The sequence below is a fragment of the Bufo gargarizans genome, chromosome 2 (assembly GCF_014858855.1).
Source record: "Bufo gargarizans isolate SCDJY-AF-19 chromosome 2, ASM1485885v1, whole genome shotgun sequence".
NCBI classification, from domain to species: domain Eukaryota; kingdom Metazoa; phylum Chordata; class Amphibia; order Anura; family Bufonidae; genus Bufo; species Bufo gargarizans.
This window is the reverse complement of record NC_058081.1, coordinates 711,994,769-712,018,395: the sequence shown is the minus strand read 5'-3', so window position 1 is coordinate 712,018,395 and position 23,627 is coordinate 711,994,769. Positions and strand designations below refer to the sequence as shown.

Here is a 23,627-nt window from a genome sequence, read left to right as displayed (position 1 = left end):
ATGTCTGTGAAGCGGGCGTAACCCTTACACTACCTGATCAATACAACATCATACCTGATTGTATACACACACTGGATGTTTTAAACCACGTTGTTCAAAAAAAAATTGGATTGTTAGGTGATTTATGCCCTTTATGGATTAAAATCCAACTCTGCGTCAACTATGTAATTTTCCATGGGAGTTTTGCCATGGATCCCCCTCCGGCATGCCACAGTCCAGGTGTTAGTCCCCTTGAAACAACTTTTCCATCACTATTGTGGCCAGAAAGAGTCCCTGTGGGTTTTAAAATTCGCCTGCTGCCTATAGAAGTCAATGGCGGTTCGCCCGGTTCGCACGTTCGCGAACATTTGTAGAAATTCGGGTTCACCGTTCGCGAACGGAAAATTTTATGTTCGCGACATCTCTAATGGCCAACTCTGTAATAGCAAAGGATGAGAGAGTGTGTAAAAGAAGGGAGAGGTCAACTGTGTCAATTACAGAGGACAGATCCTGGAGGAGGAGGACAAAGTTATGTCATTTGTCTTGGCGGTTAGCAGATCGTTGGTGAATTTAGTAGGGTAGTTATAGTTCAGTGGTAGGGTCAGAAGCCAGACGGTAGCCTGTAAAACAAGAAGTGAGATGAGAGGTGGCAAGAAAATTCTAAGTGGACTTTTAGAAAAAACTGGAGTAGTAATATAGTGTGACAGCTGTCTATATCTATCTATCTGTCTGTTTTTCTATCTATCAAATATCATCTCTATTATTGAGATTAACTGAAGATTCTGGACATGATGAAGTTATCTGTACTACGTATTTGTTCACTTGAATTTAAATGAAAAGGAGACCAATATCAGATGGAAATATATCATTCTATTCAGTATTGTTTTGTAAAAAAATGCATGTTTCAAAATCTATTTTGAAGCTGTCATTGGCCAACAAAACCTGTTTTTCTTTCAGATATAAAAGCAGGAACTCCAGGGTCAGCAGGTAACATATATAAATATATAGGTCATGTATGAAAATGATTGATTAGCTTTACTTGCAATACCCTGTCTGACCGCATGGAGTGCTGTTAACAGGACATATGTCCACATAATACTAATACTTTTCTTTACTTAATAATAGGTAGCTGGACTTATCAATTTGTGGGAAATCAGCCGGTGAATGGAATTGGTAAGTTTAAAAAAAAGACAATGCTGTGAATAAGAATTAATGCAACAGCATAAATACATATTTTAAGACTTAAAGATTGATTAGAAGGGCGCCGGAGTGTTAGATGGGAGGCAACAGAGAAAGTTGCTACAGTAGTCTAGGCAGGAGATGATGAGGGCATGTACAAGCATTTTTGCAGACTCTAGGTTGAGGAATGTGTGGATCTGAGAGCAATTTTTCAGTTAGAGGCTGCAGGCGGTGGAAAAGGCTTAAATGTGTGGTTTGAAGGACAGAGCGGAATCAAAGCTTACCAAAAGACAACTGACTTATAGGACCTGGAACAACATGGAGCCATTGACTCTGATAGATAGGTCTGTTGGGGGACTGAGTTAGATGGGGGAAAGATAAATTCTGTTTTCTCCATAATACATTCTGTTTTCACTTGGCCCCAGGAGACGGACAAGTCTGTAATGCCAAAGAACGAGATAGTGTGCAACAGAAGGGAGAGGTCCAGGAGTTGGAGAAGGCCAGAGTAATGTAATTTGTCTTGGCAGTTAGCAGATCTTTGGTGAATTTGGTAGGGTAGATTCAGTTGAGTGGTAGGGTCAGCGGCCAGACTGTAGCCGGTCAAACAAAGAGTGAGATGAGAGGTGGAAAGAGAATTCAAAGTGGACATGTTGTTCAAGTGCAGTTTTGAGAAAAAAAGGAGTAGTAATATGAGGTGACAGCTGTCTATATCTATCTATCTATCTATCTATCTATCTATCTATCCATCCATCTATTTTTCTATCTGTTTGTCTGTCTATTTTTCAATCTATGATCTATCATCTCTATTATTGAGATTAACTAAAGATTCTGAAGATGGTGAAGTTTTCTGTACTATTTGTTCTCTTGACTTTAAAGGAAAGGAGACCAGTATCAGATTTAATTTATTTTATTCAGTATTGTTGTGTAATATATATAAAAAAATCTCTAGTCGGTGGCAAACAAAACCTGTTTTTCTTTCAGGCATAAATGGAGGAATTCCAGGTTCAACAGGTAAAGTCTATAAATATGTGTGTAAATGATTTGTGAGCTTTACTTGCAGTACCCTGCCTGACCAATAGGAGTGATGTTAACAGGACATATACCCACATAATAATATTAATACTTTAGTAATAGTAATGCAAAGCAGAACTAAAGCTTACCCAAAGATAGCTGCTTATGGGACCAGAGAAGAGCATGGAGCCATTGACTGTGATAGATAGGTCTGTTGGGGGGCTAAGGTCGAGGAAGATAAATTCTTGTTTTAATTTAGCCACAGGAGATGGCCAACTCTGTAATGGCAAAGGATGAGAGAGTGTGTAAAAGAAGGGAGACTAAATTCTTGTTTTAAGTTAGCCACAGGTGACAGAGTTTGGTCTGTCAATGTCTGTGAAGCGGGCGTAACCCTTACACTACCTGATCAATACAACATCATACCTGATTGTATACACACACTGGATGTTTTAAACCACGTTGTTCAAAAAAAAATTGGATTGTTAGGTGATTTATGCCCTTTATGGATTAAAATCCAACTCTGCGTCAACTATGTAATTTTCCATGGGAGTTTTGCCATGGATCCCCCTCCGGCATGCCACAGTCCAGGTGTTAGTCCCCTTGAAACAACTTTTCCATCACTATTGTGGCCAGAAAGAGTCCCTGTGGGTTTTAAAATTCGCCTGCTGCCTATAGAAGTCAATGGCGGTTCGCCCGGTTCGCACGTTCGCAAACATTTGTAGAAATTCGGGTTCGCCGTTCGCGAACGGAAAATTTTATGTTCGCGACCTCTCTAATGGCCAACTCTGTAATAGCAAAGGATGAGAGAGTGTGTAAAAGAAGGGAGAGGTCAACTGTGTCAATTACAGAGGACAGATCCTGGAGGAGGAGGACAAAGTTATGTCATTTGTCTTGGCGGTTAGCAGATCGTTGGTGAATTTAGTAGGGTAGTTACAGTTGAGTGGTAGGGTCAGAAGCCAGACGGTAGCCTGTAAAACAAGAAGTGAGATGAGAGGTGGCAAGAAAATTCTAAGTGGACTTTTAGAAAAAACTGGAGTAGTAATATAGTGTGACAGCTGTCTATATCTATCTATCTGTCTGTTTTTCTATCTATCAAATATCATCTCTATTATTGAGATTAACTGAAGATTCTGGACATGATGAAGTTATCTGTACTACGTATTTGTTCACTTGAATTTAAATGAAAAGGAGACCAATATCAGATGGAAATATATCAGATGGCCAACTCTGTAATGGCAAAAGATGAGAGAGTGTGTAAAAGAAGGGAGAGGTCAACTGTGTCAATGACAGAGGACAGATCCTGGAGGAGGAGGACAAAGTTATGTAATTTGTCTTGGCAGTTAGCAGATCGTTGGTGAATTTGGTAGGGTAGTTACAGTTGAGTGGTAGGGTCAAAAGCCAGACGGTAGCCCCTTAAAACAAGAAGTGAGATGAGAGGTAGCAAGAAAATTCAAAGTGAATTTGTTCAAGTGTACATTTGGGAAAAACAGGAGTAGTATACTGTCCTCATTCATGTTAGCTCGGTGTGTAATCTGACATGTAGCTAAACCTTCTGTCTTCTGAGAAAAGAGACTTTTCAGCTTTAACGTTCTCTTTATTGCTCGTAGATTGACAGGGAAGGGGAAACTACAGAATAAAACAGTAGTATTTTAGAGCATAAATATCCATGGTACATGGCATAAGACACAGAATAATCTGCTATACATGCAGTACATGAGGTAATACAATAGTAATGAGCTATCAGATACAATAGACATAATAAACTGTAGTAAATGACACATAGATAGTGCTCTTACCGACCATGCTCAAAAACAGGCTGAATAACAAATGTGGCAGGAAAACCAGTGAGAGTGTGTGGCTTCTGAGACATAAGATGGTGGCTGCTTGCTGTACCAGCACAAGACTACAGGGAGTGCAGAATTATTAGGCAAATTAGTATTTTGACCACATCATCCTCTTTATGCATGTTGTCTTACTCCAAGCTGTATAGGCTCGAAAGCCTACTACCAATTAAGCATATTAGGTGATGTGCATCTCTGTAATCAGAAGGGGTGTGGTCTAATGACATCAACACCCTATATCAGGTGTGCATAATTATTAGGCAACTTCCTTTCCTTTGGCAAAATGGGTCAAAAGAAGGACTTGACAGGCTCAGAAAAGTCAAAAATAGTGAGATATCTTGCAGAGGGATGCAGCACTCTTAAAATTGCAAAGCTTCTGAAGCGTGATCATCGAACAATCAAGCGTTTCATTCAAAATAGTCAACAGGGTCGCAAGAAGCGTGTGGAAAAACCAAGGCGCAAAATAACTGCCCATGAACTGAGAAAAGTCAAGCGTGCAGCTGCCAAGATGCCACTTGCCACCAGTTTGGCCATATTTCAGAGCTGCAACATCACTGGAGTGCCCAAAAGCACAAGGTGTGCAATACTCAGAGACATGGCCAAGGTAAGAAAGGCTGAAAGACGACCACCACTGAACAAGACACACAAGCTGAAACGTCAAGACTGGGCCAAGAAATATCTCAAGACTGATTTTTCTAAGGTTTTATGGACTGATGAAATGAGAGTGAGTCTTGATGGGCCAGATGGATGGGCCCGTGGCTGGATTGGTAAAGGGCAGAGAGCTCCAGTCCGACTCAGACGCCAGCAAGGTGGAGGTGGAGTACTGGTTTGGGCTGGTATCATCAAAGATGAGCTTGTGGGGCCTTTTCGGGTTGAGGATGGAGTCAAGCTCAACTCCCAGTCCTACTGCCAGTTTCTGGAAGACACCTTCTTCAAGCAGTGGTACAGGAAGAAGTCTGCATCCTTCAAGAAAAACATGATTTTCATGCAGGACAATGCTCCATCACACGCGTCCAAGTACTCCACAGCGTGGCTGGCAAGAAAGGGTATAAAAGAAGAAAATCTAATGACATGGCCTCCTTGTTCACCTGATCTGAACCCCATTGAGAACCTGTGGTCCATCATCAAATGTGAGATTTACAAGGAGGGAAAACAGTACACCTCTCTGAACAGTGTCTGGGAGGCTGTGGTTGCTGCTGCACGCAATGTTGATGGTGAACAGATCAAAACACTGACAGAATCCATGGATGGCAGGCTTTTGAGTGTCCTTGCAAAGAAAGATGGCTATATTGGTCACTGATTTGTTTTTGTTTTGTTTTTGAATGTCAGACATGTATATTTGTGAATGTTGAGATGTTATATTGGTTTCACTGGTAAAAATAAATAATTGAAATGGATATATATTAGTTTTTTGTTAAGTTGCCTAATAATTATTCACAGTAATAGTCACCTGCACACACAGATATCCCCCTAAAATAGCTAAAACTAAAAACTACTTCCAAAAATATTCAGCTTTGATATTGATGAGTTTTTTGGGTTCATTGAGAACATGGTTGTTGTTCAATAATAAAATTAATCCTCAAAAATACAACTTGCCTAATAATTCTGCACTCCCTGTAGAAAGAAACAGGAACTAACTAAAATGCCCTGGGACTCCCATAATGCATAGGGTAAAAACAGGCTGGATCAAATACCTAAACTCATCAATAGATGGTGCTTTTACCATACAATGTAATGCAAATGAATTACAACACAGTTAAATGCAATGTCAACTGATAAACACACAGAAACAACTAGATCGGAATCTGGGGACAGAACACTCCCCGCTTGACGTCAACTGACGTCACTATTGTATTCGTTGGGTGCAAACAGTAGAACGAGTTCTCCTACTGGTCTGAGGAACAATTTGGTCTCTCCCTGTCTCCGTATTTTCAATTCTACTTTGAGTATAATTCCGTCCTTACTTGGGAATGTCTTACTCACAAGAGCTAACAGCCAGTCGTTTCTTCGTAACTGGCAGTCTTTCATTAGGACTACATCGTCGGTCTGTAGGTTAGGCTTGCTGGTTTGCCACTTTCTCCTCGGTTGCAGAGTGGGAATATATTGCTTTTTCCACTTGTCCCAGAATGAGTTTGAGAGACTCTGTACTTGTCTCCATTAATTCTTGTAAAGATCTTTGGAATTAAATTCTCCAGGTGGAGCACAAATTTGTTTAGTCTTTTGGGTAAGCAGTGTGGTGGGTGTGATAACTGTTGGGTCATCACGATCGCTAGAAATAGGAGTTAGCGGTCTGGCATTTATGATAGCCGATACTTCCGCCAGGCTTTCATGAGTCAGCTTTGAAGATCCTTCTTGTAAGAAGATTGAGTCGATGATTCTCCGTGCGATGCCTATCATCCTCTCCCAAGCACCTCCAATGTGAGAAGAGTGTGGTGGGTTGAAGGTCCAAGTGCATCCTCGTTCACTAAGGTATCTTTCTATGTTGTTAACATTCAAGTTGGAAGAGAGTTGTAGTTCTCTTGATGCTCCGACGAAGTTTGTGCCTCATTCAGAATGAATGTGTTTGACAAGTCCTCTAATGGCAATGAAACGTCGGAAAGCATTAATGAAACAGGAAGCATCCATAGATTAAATTACTTCAATATGGACAGCTCTGATGGACAGACAGGTGAACATAATCGCCCAACGTTTCCCTTGCGCACGGCCTCCCCTTGTTTGCTGGACAACCACAGGCCAATGACCGAACACGTCTAGGCCAACATTGGTGAAGGGTGGATCCGTACTTAGTCGGTCATACGGGAGGTTTGCCATCTTCGGTGCCTGTGCGTTACCACGAAGTTTCCGACAGGTGACACATTTAAATATGAATCTGCATACACATCTTTTAGCCCCAGCTATCCACAGTTCAGCTGCTCTTAGAGCTCCTTCAGTGAACAGACGACCTTGGTGCTTTGTCTGTTCATGGTAATGTTGCACGAGCAGATATGATGTTGTCTAGGAACTATCACATTGGCGTCCACCTACTCTTAAGAGCCCATTTTCATTGATCACTGGGTCGAGTTTCCTTAAAACACTACCTTTGGGCATGGGTCTTTGGATGATCGCACAGGCGATTCCTGTTGCATAGGTTTCATGCTGTACAGCCTGGATGATTAAATTTTTTGACCACTTTAGATAAAGAGCTGTGTAAACATGTTTACAATGACGCACTTTCCGCTAACTGTGACACTGGCCTGTGTCCCATGCTGTACGGCTCAGGTGGCGCGATTACGTCATCGCGCCGCCTGCACCGCTCTGATAGGCTGCCGGCACAAGGCCCGCAGCCTAGCAGAGGAACAGGGAAGAGAGACGCCTCCCTCCCCTGCCCGGCCGCAGCACAGCTATCTGTATCGCTGCCCTGAGGACGGCAATACAGATCACTATGGAGATGAGCGCTTCCACAATGGAAGCGTTCATCTCCCTGTCACCTGCCGCTTCCGCGGGCCCACACTTGAGTTTCAGTGGCACTACTGCAGGGGCCAGGGGTCCACAGGCGGCCGGACCCCCTGGAGTGCCGGGCCCGGTCGCAACTGCGACCCCTGCGACCCCTGTATGTACGCCACTGTCTAAATCCTTCAAGTCTTCTAAATGGTCCCGAGAAGGAAAGGCTTCCATCAATTTCTGGCTGTTAGAAGCGATCTTGTGTAGCCTCAGGTTAGACAGAGAGAGCATCTCCTGGGTTCTTTTAAGAAGACTGATTGCAGTCTCATCTGAGGGCATTGATTTCAGACAGTCATCCACATAGAAGTCCTTCTCTACAAAGAGTCAGACATCCGCTCCGTACTTTTCTTCTACTTTCTGAGCAGCGCCTCTTAATCCATAGATGGCGACTGCAAGAGAAGGACTATTGCCGAAGATGTGAACTTTCATACGATACTCTGTAACATCTTTAGAGGGATTGTTGTCCTTGAACCATAGGAATCTCAATTTCTATGTTCCTTCTTAACTAGAAAGCAATGGAACATCTGTTGGATATTAGCCATGAATGCAATGGAGTCTCTGCGAAAATGGAGAAGCACTCCTATGAGCTTGTTGTTTAGATCCGGGCCTGACAGCAAAACGTCGTTCAATGATACGCTTCACACTTGGCACTTGAGTCAAACACTACTCTGATCTGACCTGGCTTCTTCAGGTGATACACCCCAAACATGGGCAGGTACCAGCTCTCTTCTGAGTCTCGAAGTGTGGGTGCTAACTCTGCATGACCATTCCGGAATATATTTTCCATGAAGGCAAAGAAGTGATCTCTCATCTCAGGTTTACTTCGTAGGCTGTGCCTGATAGAGACAAATCTCTTAAAAAATCGTTCTCTATGGTTGGGTAAGCGTTGTCTTTGAGGCTTAAAGGGTAGAGGTGCAACCCAGCTTTTTGTTTAGTCCTGCACCATTCCCTGCTCCATTATATCTAGGAACAGTCTATCTTCGAATGACATCGCTATTCGATTGTCTTCTTTAGTCTTGCGGAAGACTGTGGATCCCAGGTGGTCTTGATTGGCATCCCAGATGAAGTCATCGTAGGCAGGACCTGCAAGGGTATCTGGTGATGAAGTGGTTTGAGGCAGTTCCTTAATGAAGAAGTGATTTCCGCATGGTTGGAGAAGAGATGGGTGTCTATTCTCAAGTGTACTGGTAAGCATGCTGTTGACAGTTGTTGGTTTGCGTACACCTCCCAAACAGACTTTCCCTACAATGACCCATCCTAGGTCAAGTCTCTGGGCTTATGGAGCGTTGTGAGGTCCATTGATATGCTGTCTAACCTTGTGGACCTGTAGGATATCCCTCCTGAGGAGTAAGACTATCTGAGCTTTAGCGAAAACAAACAAATAGGAGCTCATAATACCAAAAAATATATATATGCTTTATTAAGACATGATTAAAATGACATAAATTGGAATAATAGATGAATGCGATGCCATGAACATGAGGAAATGGGGGCAGAGGACAAAAAAGAAAAATGCCACCCTGGCGTCTGAGCTTTAGGATCAAGGTTTGGGATCAGGTGTCTTATACGCTTCAGGTGAGGCTAATGCACTGCTACTTCTGGCGTGGGTATCTCAGACCTGTTGTCAGGAATCTGGTTTCATTCCAGTATAGTTGGTAAATGCAGACGCACTTGACCATCGCTGGACTCAACTATGTAGCCGCTTGCCCTTCTTCCGGCTGTTTCCACAGTACCAGCACAAGTTCTTAGAGAGTAGGGGGCACCGGGTCCTCTGATGTCGAAGCTATCAAAGAAGGCAGACTTCGCTAATGACTTGTTACTTTGATCGTCTAGAATTGCATACACTTTGATGGCTTTGCTTCGGTCGTCTGCTGGGTAAACCTTCACTAGGGAGATTTTAGAGCAGGATATGCCTCCCCTGAGGTCTCTGCAAACCTCTTTACATTTAGAAGTAACTGCCAAAGTGTCAGCATTTGTGTCCTTTCGCTCCCCGCTATGCTCTTGGGTTTTGGGTGAAGCCCATGATGGTGGCCCAGGGTGTAGAGCTGTGTTATGGTTTGTGCTGTCACATTCGGCACACTTTGCACTAACCTCACAGTCCCTGGCGAAGTGCGAAATTGAAGAGTAGCATTTAAAACAGATGTTGTTCTCCTTGAGGAAGGTGTTGCGGTCTTCTAATGACTTTTCCCTGAAGGTTCTGCACTTGAGTAGGGAATGAGGCTTCCTGTGTAAGGAACACTGCCTGCTCGGGTCCTTGGTTTTGTCTCCTCCTTGACAGGAGCTGAACTCTTTATGGACTGAACCTGTGGAAGAAACGTTAATTTTGTGGACCTCCACCATGGCCCTACGAGGTTTACTGACTGAGGTGGTGTTACATGACATCATGAAATCAAAACTAGGAGCATTTCTGATTTTTTCTTGTTTAGAGACAAAATCTACAAACACATTAAATGGAGGAAATGGTACATTGTAAGTCTGTTTATACTGAGAACCATACATGACCCACTTCTCTTGCAGGTTGTATGGGAGCTTCTGAACTATGGGGTTCACACCTATAGTAGTGTCAAGGAATGTCAATCCCACCAGATCCCCTTCTGCCTTTGCTACACTCAGCTCCATTAATAAGTCACTTAACTCTCTAAGCTTTGAATAGCCTTTGTTCGCTATTTTAGGAAAGTCCTCAATTCTCTTAAATAAGGCACTTTCTATGACCTCTGCTGCGCCATAAACCTCATCAAGTCTATCCCAGACCCTTTTTAGACCAATGTCTGAATAATTTACATTGATGTCTCTAATCCTTCTAGCGTGTTCGGCGGACTCACTTCCCAGCCATTTTACCAGGAGATCAAGTTCCTCTTTACATGACAGACCTAAGTCTCTGGTGGCATTTTGGAAGGAAGCTCGCCAAGCTCGATAGTTCTCAGTGTGGTCGCTGAACTTTACAAGTCCCTTGGTGACCAGCTCATGTCGAGCAAGCAACCTGGCAAAGTCCATTGTGGCTTAATTGGCGCTGGAACCGGCTGGTGTTGTGTTGTCAGAGTGAATGTGTGGTGCACGGCCATACCTGTTGGAAGTCTCTGGTTTAATCCAGTCTGTGTAATACCGTTCTGAAGCGAAGGGCATCTCTCTTAGCAGGGGCAGATTTCTAATTCTCTGTTCTGGAGAGAAGTTGTTGTAGCCGGTTTCACTCTGATGTGTATTCTCTAGTTTGCTGCAAGGAGAATGATAGTCGACTTTCTGATGATCCGAATAAGCATGTTGGCTTGGCTTGTCAACAAACGGCTTTATATTAAGTGGTGCATCTGGGCCGTCATCTGACTTGGAATGTTGATAGACATATTGTAAGGTTCGCTGTTGTGGATCTTGGAATTCAAGTCCTGGATGGACGATGCTGCGATGACTCTTGGTTTCCTGAAGTTCCGTGGCTTCTAGAAATTCTGCTTCTGCTATGGCAGCTGCTGTCTCTTTATCTGCGGCAAGTTTTTCTAGAGTTGCTTCAAGTTGCGCTTTCTCCAGCTTTATCTGCATCTCTTGTTCTGTGAAGCTGGCTTTTGCCTTTGCAGCTTCTGCTTTTGCGCAGGCAATGGCAGCAGCTGCTTTGATTGATGTCCTATTAGAGCCACTTATCTGAGACCTTGTCTTGACTGAAGATGCTTGACTGTTAGACATGGTGTGACTGTTAGGAGACTGCTGCAATATCCGTAAGTAGGCTCTGCGTGGATAATGGCGGGCTCCGTATAGTCTGATACTGGGTGCGACTGTTAGTAGACTGTTGTGATATCCGTATGTAGGCTATGCATGGATAATGGCGGGCTCTGTCTAGTCTGATCTTCTGAGCTAGTTCTCAGCAGTTGTTTCACTATACTGTCCTCATACACGTTAGCACGGTGTGTAATCTGACATGTAGCTATACCTTCTGTCTTCTGAGAAAAGAGACTGTTCAGCTTTAATGTTCTCTTTATTGCTCGTAGATTGACAGGGTAGGTGAAACTACAGAATAAAACAGTAGTATTTTAGAACATAAATATTCATGGTACATGGCATAAGAGACAGAATAATCTGCTATACACGCAGTACATGAGGTAATACAATAGTAATAAGCTATCAGATACAATAGACATAATAAACTGCAGTAAATGACACATTGATAGTGCTCTTACCAACTATGCTCAAAAACAGGCTAAATAACAGATGATGTGGCAGGAAACCAGTGAGAGTGTGTGGCTTCTGAGACATAAGATGGTGGCTGCTTGCTGTACCAGCACAAGACATGAGGTAATACAATAGTAATGAGCTATCAGATACAATAGACATAATAAACTGCAGTAAATGACACATAGATAGTGCTCTTACCAACTATGCTCAAAAACAGGCTGAATAACAGATGATGTGGCAGGAAACCAGTGAGAGTGTATGGCTTCTGAGACATAAGATGGTGGCTGCTTGCTGTACCAGCACAAGACATGAGGTAATACAATAGTAATGAGCTATCAGATACAATAGACATAATAAACTGCAGTAAATGACACATAGATAGTGCTCTTACCGACTATGCTCAAAAACAGGCTGAATAACAGATGATGTGGCAGGAAAACCAGTGAGAGTGTGTGGCTTCTGAGACATAAGATAATGGCTGCTTGCTGTACCAGCACAAGACTAGAAAGAACCAGGAACTACCCACAATGCCCTGGGTCTCCCATAATGCATAGGGAAAAAATTGGCTGGATGAAATAACTAAACTCATCAAAAAATGGTGCTGCTACCATACAATGTAATGCATGTTTCAAAATCAATTTTGAAGCTCAGTCATTGGCCAACAAAACCTGTTTTTCTTTCAGATATAAAAGCAGGAACTCCAGGGTCAGCAGGTAACATATATAAATATATAGGTCATGTACAGTACAGACCAAAAGTTTGGACACACCTTCTCATTCAAAGAGTTTTCTTTATTTTCATGACTATGAAAATTGTAGATTCACACTGAAGGCATCAAAACTATGAATTAACACATGTGGAATTATATACATAACAAAAAAGTGTGAAACAACTGAAAATATGTCATATTCTAGGTTCTTCAAAGTAGCCACCCTTTGCTTTGATTACTGCTTTGCACACTCTTGGCATTCTCTTGATGAGCTCCAAGAGGTAGTCACCTGAAATGGTTTTCACTTCACAGGTGTGCCCTGTCAGGTTTAATAAGTGGGATTTCTTGCCTTATAAATGGGGTTGGGATCATCAGTTGCGTTGAGGAGAAGTCAGGTGGATACACAGCTGATAGTCCTACTGAATAGACTGTTAGAATTTGTATTATGGCAAGAAAAAAGCAGCTAAGTAAAGAAAAACGAGTGGCCATCATTACTTTAAGAAATGAAGGTCAGTCAGTCAGCCGAAAAATTGGGAAAACTTTGAAAGTAAGGGCTATTTGACCATGAAGGAGAGTGATGGGGTGCTGCGCCAGATGACCTGGCCTCCACAGTCACCGGATCTGAACCCAATCGAGATGGTTTGGGGTGAGCTGGACTGCAGAGTGAAGGCAAAAGGGCCAACAAGTGCTAAGCATCTCTGGGAACTCCTTCAAGACTGTTGGAAGACCATTTCAGGTGACTACCTCTTGAAGCTCATCAAATGAATGCCAAGAGTGCAAAGCAGTAATCAAAGAAAAAGGTGGCTACTTTGAAGAACCTAGAATATGACATATTTTCAGTTGTTTCACACTTGTTTGTTATGTATATAATTCCACATGTGTTAATTCATATTTTTGATGCCTTTATAGTCATGAAAATAAAGAAAACTCTTTGAATGAGAAGGTGTGTCCAAACTTTTGGTCTGTACTGTATATAAATGATTGATAAGCTTTACTTTGCAGTACCCTGTCTGACCGCATAGAGTGCTGTTAACAGGACATATGTCCACATTATACTAATACCTTTCTTTACTTAATAATAAGTAGCTGGTTTTATCAATTTGTGGGAAATCAGCCGGCGAAAGGACTTGGTAAGTTTTAAAAAAAGAGAATGCTGTGAATATGAATAAATGCAACACCATAAATACATATTTTAAGACTTAAAGATTGATTAGAAGGGCACCGGAGTGTTAGTTGGGAGGCAACAGAGAAAGTTGCTACAGTAGTCTAGGTAGGAGATGATGAGGGCATGTACAAGCAATTTTTGCAGACTCTTGGTTGAGGAATGTGTGGATCTGAGAGCAATTTTTCAGTTAGAGGCTGCAGGCGGTGGAAAAGGCTTAAATGTGTGGTTTGAAGGACAGGGCGGAATCAAAGCTTACCACAAGACAACAAACTTATGGGACCAGGAACAGCATGGAGCCATTGACTCTGATAGATAGGTCTGTTGGGGGACTGAGTTAGATGGGGGAAAGATAAATTCTGTTTTCTCCATAATACATTCTGTTTTCACTTGACCCCAGGAGACGGACAAGTCTGTAATGCCAAAGAACGAGAGAGTGTGCAACAGAATGGAGAGGTCCAGGAGTTGGAGAAGGCCAGAGTAATGTAATTTGTCTTGGCAGTTAGCAGATCGTTGGTGAATTTGGTAGGGGAGATTCAGTTGAGTGGTAGGGTCGGTGGCCAGACTGTAGCCGGTCAAACAAAGAGTGATATGAGAGGTGGAAAGAGAATTCAAAGTGGACATGTTGTTCAAGTGCAGTTTTGAGGAAAAAAAGGAGTAGTAATATGAGGTGACAGCTGTCCATATCTATCTATCTATCTATCTATCTATCTCTCTATCTCTCTATCCATCCATCTATTTTTCTATCTGTGTATCTGTCTATCTATCTTTCAATATATGATCTATCATCTCTATTATGGAGATTAACTAAAGATTCTGAAAATGGTGAAGTTATCTGTACTATTTGTTCTCTTGACTTTAAAGGAAAGGAGACCAGTATCAGAATAAATTTTATTTTATTCAGTATTGTTGTGTAATATAAAAAAAATAAAAATAAAACATTTCAAAAACAATTTTGAATCTCTAGTCAGTGGCAAACAAAACCTGTTTTTCTTTCAGGTATAAATGGAGGAATTCCAGGTTCAACAGGTAAAGTCTATAAATATGTGTGTAAATGATTTGTAAACTTTACTTGCAGTACCCTGCCTGACCAATAGGAGTTCTGTTAACAGGACATATGCCCACATAATAATATTAATACTTTAGTAATCGTAATACAAATCAGAATTAAAGCTGACCCAAAGATAGCTGCTTATGGGACCAGAGAAGAGCATGGTGACATTGACTGTGATAGATAGGTCTGTTGGGGGGCTGAGGTGGGGGAAGATAAATTCTTGTTTTAAGTTAGCCACAGGAGATGGTCAACTCTGTAATGACAAAGGATGAGAGAGTGTGTAAAAGAAGGGAGCGGTCAACTGTGTCAATGACAGAGCACATATCCTGGATGAGAAGGACAAAGTTATGTAATTTGTTTTGGCGGTTAGCAGATCGTTGGTGAATTTGGTGGGGTAGCTTCAGTTGAGTGGTAGGTAGGGTCAGAAGCCAGATGGTAGCCTGTAAAACAAGAAGTGAGATGAGAGGTGGCAAGAAAATTCAAAGTGGAATTGTTCAAGTGTACTTTTAGGAAAAACAGGAGTAGTAATATAGTGCGACAGCTGTCTATATCTATCTATCTATTTGTCTGTTTTTCTTTCTATCATTTATCATCTCTATTATTGAGATTAACTGAAGATTCTGGACATGATGAAGTTATCTGTACTACGTATTTGTTCTCTTGAATTTAAATGAAAAGGAGACCAATATCAGATGGAAATATATAATATCTATTCAGTATTGTTGTGTAAAAAAATGCATGTTTCAAAATCAATTTTGAAGCTCAGTCATTGACCAACAAAACCTGTTTTTCTTTCAGATATAAAAGGAGGAACTCCAGGGTCAACAGGTAATGTATATAAATATATCGGTCATGTATGTAAATAATTGATGAGCTTTACATGCAGTACCCTGTCTGACCACATGGAGTGCTGTTAACAGGACATATGTCCACATAATACTAATACCTTTTTTTACTTAATAATAGGTAGCTGGTCTTATCAATTTGGGGGAAATCAGCCGGTGAATGGACTTGGTAAGTTTTAAAAAAAGACAATGCTGTGAATATGAATTAATGCAACACCATAAATACATATTTTAAGACTTAAAGATTGATTAGAAAGGCGCCATAATGTTAGATTGAAGGCAACAGATAAAGTTGCTACAGTAGTCTAGGCAGGAGATGATGAGGGCATGTACAAGCATTTTTGCAGACTCTTGGTTGAGGAATGTGTGGATCTGAGAGCAATTTTTCAGTTAGAGGCTGCAGGCGGTGTAAAAGGCTTAAATGTGTGGTTTGAAGGACAGAGCAGAATCAAAGCTTACCACAAGACAACAGAGAGAGAGAACGAGAGAGTGTTTAACAGAAGGGAGAGGTCCAGGAGTTGGAGAAGACCAGAGTAATGTAATTTGTCTTGGCAGTTAGCAGATCGTTGGTGAATTTGGTAGGGCAGATTCAGTTGAGTGGTAGGGTCAGCGGCCAGACTGTAGCCGGTCAAACAAAGAGTGATATGAGAGGTGGAAAGATAATTCAAAAAGGACATGTTGTTCAAGTGCAGTTTTGAGGAAAAAAAGGAGTAGTAATATGAGGTGACAGCTGTCCATATCTATCTATCTATCTATCTATCTATCTATCTATCTATCTATCTATCTATCTTTCTATCTGTGTGTCTGTCTATCTATCTTTCAATATATGATCTATCATCTCTATTATGGAGATTAACTAAAGATTCTGAAAATGGTGAAGTTATCTGTACTATTTGTTCTCTTGACTTTAAAGGAATGGAGACCAGTATCAGATTTAATTTTATTTTATTCAGTATTGTTGTGTAATATAAAAAAAAAACGTTTCAAAAACAATTTCTAATCTCTAGTCGGTGGCAAACAAAACATGTTTTTCTTTCAGGCATAAATGGAGGAATTCCAGGGTCAACAGGTAGAGTCTATAAATATACAGGTCATATATGAAAATCATCAGTAATCTTTACTTGCAGTACTGTGTCTGACCAATTGGAGTGCTGTTAACAGGACATACAGTACAGACCAAAAGTTTGGGCACACCTTCTCATTCAAAGAGTTCTCTTTATTTTCATGACTATCAAAATTGTAGATTCATACTGAAGGCATCAAAACTATGAATTAACACATGTGGAATTATATACATAACAAACAAGTGTGAAACAACTGAAAATATGTCATATTCTAGGTTCTTCAAAGTAGCCACCTTTTGCTTTGATTACTGCTTTGCACACTCTTGGCATTCTCTTGATGAGCTTCAAGAGGTAGTCACCTGAAATGGTCTTCCAACAGTCTTGAAGGAGTTCCCAGAGATGCTTAGCACTTGTTGGCCCTTTTGCCTTCACTCTGCGGTCCAGCTCACCCCAAACCATCTCGATTGGGTTCAGGTCCGGTGACTGTGGAGGCCAGGTCATCTGGCGCAGCACCACATCACTCTCCTTCATGGTCAAATAGCCCTTACACAGCCTGGTGGTGTGTTTGGGGTCATTGTCCTGTTGAAAAATAAATGATGGTCCAACTAAACGCAAACCGGATGGAATAGCATGCCGCTGCAAGATGCTGTGGTAGCCATGCTGGTTCAGTATGCCTTCAATTTTGAATAAATCCCCAACAGTGTCACCAGCAAAGCACCCCCACACCATCACACCTCCTCCTCCATGCTTCACGGTGGGAACCAGGCATGTAGAGTCCATCCGTTCACCTTTTCTGCGTCGCACAAAGACACGGTGTTTGGAACCAAAGATCTCAAATTTGGACTAATTAGACCAAAGCACTGATTTCCACTGGTCTAATGTCCATTCCTTGTGTTCTTTAGCCCAAACAAGTCTCTTCTGCTTGTTGCCTGTCCTTAGCAGTAGTGATGAGCGAACTTGTATTTTAAGTTCGGCGTCTAAAGTCCGGCTTCCGGTTAGCGGAGAATCCCGATATGGATTCCGAATACCGTTGTGGTCCGTGGTAGCGGAATCAATAATGGCCGATTATTGATTCCGCTACCACGGACCACAACGGAATTCGGAATCCATATCGGGATTCTCCGCTAACCCGAACCCGAACTTTAGACGCCGAACTTAAAACACAAGTTCGCTCATCACTACTTAGCAGTGGTTTCCTAGCAGATATTCTACCATGAAGGCCTGATTCACACAGTCTCCTCTTAACAGTTGTTCTAGAGATGTGTCTGCTGCTAGAACTCTGTGTGGCATTGACCTGGTCTCTAATCTGAGCTGCTGTTAACCTGCGATTTCTGAGGCTGGTGACTCGGATGAACTTATCCTCCGCAGCAGAGGTCACTCTTGGTCTTCCTTTCCTGGGGCGGTCCGCATGTGAGCCAGTTTCTTTGTAGCGCTTGATGGTTTTTGTGACTGCACTTGGGGACACTTTCAACGTTTTCCCAATTTTTCGGACTGACTGACCTTCATTTCTTAAAGTAATGATGGTCACTCGTTTTTCTTTACTTAGCTGCTTTTTTCTTGCCATAATACACATTCTAACAGTCTATTCAGTAGGACTATCAGCTGTGTATCCACCTGACTTCTCCACAACGCAACTGATGGTCCCAACCCCATTTATAAGGCAAGATATCCCACTTATTAAACCTGACAGGGCACACCTGTGAAGTGAAAACCATTTCAGGTGACTACCTCTTGAAGCTCATCAAGAGAATGCCAAGAGTGTGCAAAGCAGTAATCAAAGCAAAAGGTGGCTACTTTGAAGAACCTAGAATATGACATATTTTCAGTTGTTTCACACTTTTTTGTTATGTATATAATTCCACATGTGTTAATTCATAGTTTTGATGCCTTCAGTGTGAATCTACAATTTTCATAGTCATGAAAATAAAGAAAACTCTTTGAATGAGAAGGTGTGTCCAAACTTTTGGTCTGTACTGTATGTCCAAATAATACTAATAAAATCAAAGCTGGCCCCAAGACAGACGACTTATTGGAACAGGAAGAGCATAGAGTCATTGACACTGATAGGTCTGTGGGGGGCTGAGAAAGATGGTGGGAAGATAATTTCTGTTTTTACTTGGCATTACAGACTTGGCCATCCAAGTCTATAATTCCAAAGGATGAAAGAGTGTGTAACAGAAGGGAGAGATCAACTGTGTCAAAGGTAGAGATTAGGTCCAGGAGGAAGCTGGAGTAATGTCAGTTGTCTTGGCATTCAGCAGATCTTTACTAAATTTGATAGTCCAGCTTCCCTTGACTGGTGGGGTACGAAGTCGGACTGTAACCTGTCAAAAAGGAAGTGAGATGAGAGGTGGGAGAACGATTCAAACTGGACGAATTGTTGAAGTAGTTTTGAAGAAAACAGGAGTAGTGATATAGGGTGATATCTATCTATCTATCTCAAATGTTAATAGCACCAGCAGAGATAGGTATTTGTTAATAGCACCAGCACGTTCTTAACACTGAATCAAGAGAAATTAAGGAGGTTGTTAGATTCTTCCACGCTCAGCCAATCTCCTTGATTTCCTGACATCAGTCACCTGAGGGATCGTGACAGATAGGTCTGTTGGGGGCTGAGTTAGATAGGGGAAAGATAAATTCTGTTTCTACTTGGTATTACAGACTTGGCTATCCAATTCTGTAATGACAAAGGATAAGAGAGTGTGTAACAGAAGTTAGGGGTCAAATATGTCAAAGGTAGAGGATTGGTCCAGGAGGAGGAGGAGGCTGGAGTAATGTCAGTTGTCTTGACACTTAGCAGATCTTTATTGAATTTGATAGGCCAATTTCCATTGACTGGTGGGGTAGGAAGTCGGACTGTAGTCGGTCAAAAAGGAAGTGAGATGAGAGGAGGGAGAACAATTCAAACTGGACGAGTTGTTAAAGTAGCTTTTGAATAAAAACAGGAGGAGTGATATAGGGTGATATCTATCTATCTATCTATCTATCTATCTATCTATCTATCACAGAGATAGGTATTTGTTAATGGCACCACTGCTTAAACATTATTCTGGTCTAACCAGACCATAACAAAGGATAGAGTATCAAAAAATTGGGTCACTCCATTAAATATTATCCGGAGTTTAGCTGGGTACAAAAAAGAGTACTTAATGTCTTAGCCCTGTAAACATTTTTGTAACAGCCAAAAAAGTAGGTCTCCTTTGAAAAGTCTGGGAAAAAGGACAATTTAATCCATTATATAGAATAGAGGGGCACCTCCTGGCCCTCTTTAAAATCATGTCTCTGTCCCGGGAAACAATGATCTTTGCCAGTGGTGGCCTTCCAGGAGTTGGTTTGCCACCCGGAATCCTTTGGGCCCTCTCCACCAAAAACAAAGGCGAGAAATGTTCACCTCCAAAGTTCTCAAGAATTAAGGAATGTATCATACTAGCAGGATTTCTTTCCTCTGCACCCTGCACCCTCGGGTAACCCCAATATTCAAGATACATTATATCATCTCGACCTATCCTCCAAGTCCAGAAGTTTTTTTAAGGTGAATATTATAGGCCGCTTTCAGGGTGGCAGTTTCAGATTTTAGTACTTTTACTTCATGCTCCAAGGATCCCATGATCTTTTCTATAGCAATGACTCTATCACAGGTCTTTGTCACATCTTCTCTTATTAAAGATACGACTGACTGAACTGCCCCCAACTGAGATGCAAATATCTTGCATCACCTTGCCGTTGTTTTTGACCGCGGCTAAAATCTCTTCTAATGGAAAGTATCTGTTTCACCCGCTCTCTCCCAATCTAGAACTTCTTCCGATTTGGATTCTGGAGTACTTTTTTCAGATTTGCCTCCCGCTTCCCTTTTTTTTCCAGTTCTTGTGTTTACAGTTGGCGATTTTAATAATTAGTCAATTTTTGCGTGTTCTACAGATCTCTGTCCTATTTTGAACGAGGACAAATCTGTTGACCATCTATTTTGTTTAGGGGCCATATTCTTCTTTTGTTTTGTTTTCCTCTGTCATTTATTCTCTTCCACTGCGTTCTCTCTTTTTTCCACCTCCTTTTTTGTTTCCCTTTACCCCTTTCTTCTTTTCTCTCTCCTCCTTTCCCCTTTTAAATCAGGCTTAGATTAAAAAAAAGAAGAAAACACAGCAAAAAACCCAGTACAGTTAGGTATCACCACAGCTGCGAAGATTTCAAGGAGATCAGGAGGGCCAACTTCATCCAGAGCTGGGGTATCAGGGTAGGGAGACACATACGGAAAAAAAAACCCAAGAGGGGTAGACGAGGCAAAACCAAAGCAGGACGGCAGACACGGAGGGACCAGAACTTTACCGGAGTAGCAAGAGGAGAGAGCCAGGCGTCACCACAGGTCCACAGAGCTTCTATTAGCTACGATCAGCTCGGGGCAGCTGCCCAGGGAAAAGCAGCAGAAGACAGCAGGCAACATCCAGGAAAAAGCAGGAGACACAAAATGACATAAAAAGCAGACACACTAGGGGAGAAGGTGAGGCACTGTGGCAAGGGAGACAGAATAGAGGTGAGAAATGCTGGTGGGAGTAAGCAGTGAGCGCTCTCTTTCTCACATCATCAGCCCGCCGATCAAGTGAATCTCAGTGTCCAGGCAGGTAGTATAGCGAGTGGTGCTCCAGCATGCACGGGAGCCAGATCATAGAGGCAGGTCAGGAGAAGGGGGAGGGCAAGACTCACATCCTCACCTCATCACATCCTCACGTCATCGACTATTATCTCTGTTATTGAGATTAACTACAGATTCTGAAGATGGTGAAGTTATCTGTACTATTTGTTCTCTTGACTTTAAAGGAAAGGAAACCAGTATCAGATGGACAAATTTAATACTATTTAGTATCGTTGTGTAATATAAAAAAAACATGTTTCAAAAACAATTTAGAATCTCTAGTTGGTGGCCAACAAAACCTGTTTTTCTTTCAGGTATAAATGGAGGAATTCCAGGGACAACAGGTAAAGTCTATAAATATATACAGTACAGACCAAAAGTTTGGACACACCTTCTCATTCAAAGAGCTTTCTTTATTTTCATGACTATGAAAATTGTAGATTCACACTGAAGGCATCAAAACTATGAATTAGCACATGTGGAATTATATACATAACAAAAAAGTGTGAAACAACTGAAAATATGTCATATTCTAGGTTCTTCAAAGTAGCCACCTTTTGCTTTGATTACTTCTTTGCACACTCTTGGCAATCTCTTGATGAGCTTCAAGAGGTAGTCACCTGAAATGGTTTTCACTTCACAGGTGTGCCCTGTCAGGTTTAATAAGTGGGATTTCTTGCCTTATAAATGGGGGTGGGACCATCAGTTGCGTTGTGGAGAAGTCAGGTGGATACACAGCTGATAGTCCTACTGAATAGACTGTTAGAATTTGTATTATGGCAAGAAAAAAGCAGCTAAGTAAAGAAAAACGAGTGGCCATCATTACTTTAAGAAATGAAGGTCAGTCAGTCCGAAAAATTGGGAAAACTTTGAAAGTGTCCCCAAGTGCAGTCACAAAAACCATCAAGCGCTACAAAGAAACTGGCTCACATGCGGACCGCCCCAGGAAAGGTAGACTAAGAGTCACCTCTGCTGCGGAGGATAAGTTCATCCGAGTCACCAGCCTCAGAAATCGCAGGTTAACAGCAGCTCAGATTAGAGACCAGGTCAATGCCACACAGAGTTCTAGCAGCAGACACATCTCTAGAACAACTGTTAAGAGGAGACTGTGTGAATCAGGCCTTCATGGTAGAATATCTGCTAGGAAACCACTGCTAAGGACAGGCAACAAGCAGAAGAGACTTGTTTGGGCTAAAGAACACAAGGAATGGACATTAGACCAGTGGAAATCTGTGCTTTGGTCTAATTAGTCCAAATTTAAGATCTTTGGTTCCAACCACCGTGTCTTTGTGCGATGCAGAAAAGGTGTAACGGATGGCCTCTACATGCCTGGTTCCCACCGTGAAGCATGGAGGAGGAGGTGTGATGGTGTGGGGGTGCTTTGCTGGTGACACTGTTGGGGATTTATTCAAAATTGAAGGCATACTGAACCAGCATGGCTACCACAGCATCTTGCAGCTGCATGCTATTCCATCCGGTTTGCGTTTAGTTGGACCATCATTTATTTTTCAACAGGACAATGACCCCAAACACACCTCCAGGCTGTGTAAGGGCTATTTGACCATGAAGGAGAAAGATGAAGTGCTGCGCCAGATGACCTGGCCTCCACAGTCACCGGACCTGAGCAAAATCGAGATGGTTTGGGGTGAGCTGGACCACAGAGTGAAGGCAAAAGGGCCAACAAGTGCTAAGCATCTCTGGGAACTCCTTCAAGACTGTTGGAAGACCATTTCAGGTGACTACCTCTTGAAGCTCATCAAGAGAATGCCAAGAGTGTGCAAAGCAGTAATCAAAGCAAAAGGTGGCTACTTTGAAGAACCTAGAATATGACATATTTTCATTTGTTTCACACTTTTTTGTTATGTATATAATTCCACATGTGTTAATTCATAGTTTTGATGCCTTCAGTGTGAATCTACAATTTTCATAGTCATGAAAATAAAGAAAACTCTTTGAATGAGAAGGTGTGTCCAAACTTTTGGTCTGTACTGTATGTCATATATGTACATAATTTGTGAGCTTTACTTGCAATACCCTGCCTGACCAATGGTAGTGCTGTTAACTGGACCTGCACCCACATAATAATAACACTTTTGTATTGGTTAATACAAGGTAGAATTAAAGCTTACACCAAGGCAGCTGACTTGTGTGACCAGGAAGAGTATGTAGCTATTGACTGTGATAGGTCTGTTGGGGGCTGAGGTGAGGGGAAGCTAAATTCTGTTTTCACAGTATTTTGTAAAGCCAAGGGATGAAAGTGTGTAACAAAGTGAGGTTTCAACTGTGTTAAACTCAGAAGACAGGTCCAGGAGGAGGAGGAGGAGGCGGCTGGAGTAATGTCATTTGTCTTGGCAGTTAGCAGACCGTTGGTGAATTTGGTCAAGGCAGTTTCAGTTGAGTGGTAGGGTCGGAAGCCAGACTGTAACCGGTAAAAAAGGTAGTGAGATGAGAGGTGGGAAGACAATTCAAAGTGGACATGTTGCTCAAGTAGTTTTGAGGAAAACAGGAGTAGGGATATGGG

General features: G+C 41.9%; 1 protein-coding gene across 1 annotated transcript in view; it reads left to right on the top strand.

Annotated features, from left to right (window-relative positions):
- Positions 1 to 23,627, top strand: part of LOC122926346 (collagen alpha-1(IV) chain-like) — an 875,364-nt gene that overhangs the window by 827,848 nt on the left and 23,889 nt on the right. The window contains exons 65-74 of the mRNA XM_044277721.1: positions 937 to 966; positions 1,105 to 1,152; positions 2,140 to 2,169; positions 12,329 to 12,358; positions 13,437 to 13,484; positions 14,516 to 14,545; positions 15,369 to 15,398; positions 15,537 to 15,584; positions 16,455 to 16,484; positions 21,421 to 21,450. Coding sequence (XP_044133656.1) covers positions 937 to 966; positions 1,105 to 1,152; positions 2,140 to 2,169; positions 12,329 to 12,358; positions 13,437 to 13,484; positions 14,516 to 14,545; positions 15,369 to 15,398; positions 15,537 to 15,584; positions 16,455 to 16,484; positions 21,421 to 21,450 — 354 coding nt within the window. The remainder of the gene's footprint in view (positions 1 to 936; positions 967 to 1,104; positions 1,153 to 2,139; positions 2,170 to 12,328; positions 12,359 to 13,436; positions 13,485 to 14,515; positions 14,546 to 15,368; positions 15,399 to 15,536; positions 15,585 to 16,454; positions 16,485 to 21,420; positions 21,451 to 23,627) is intronic.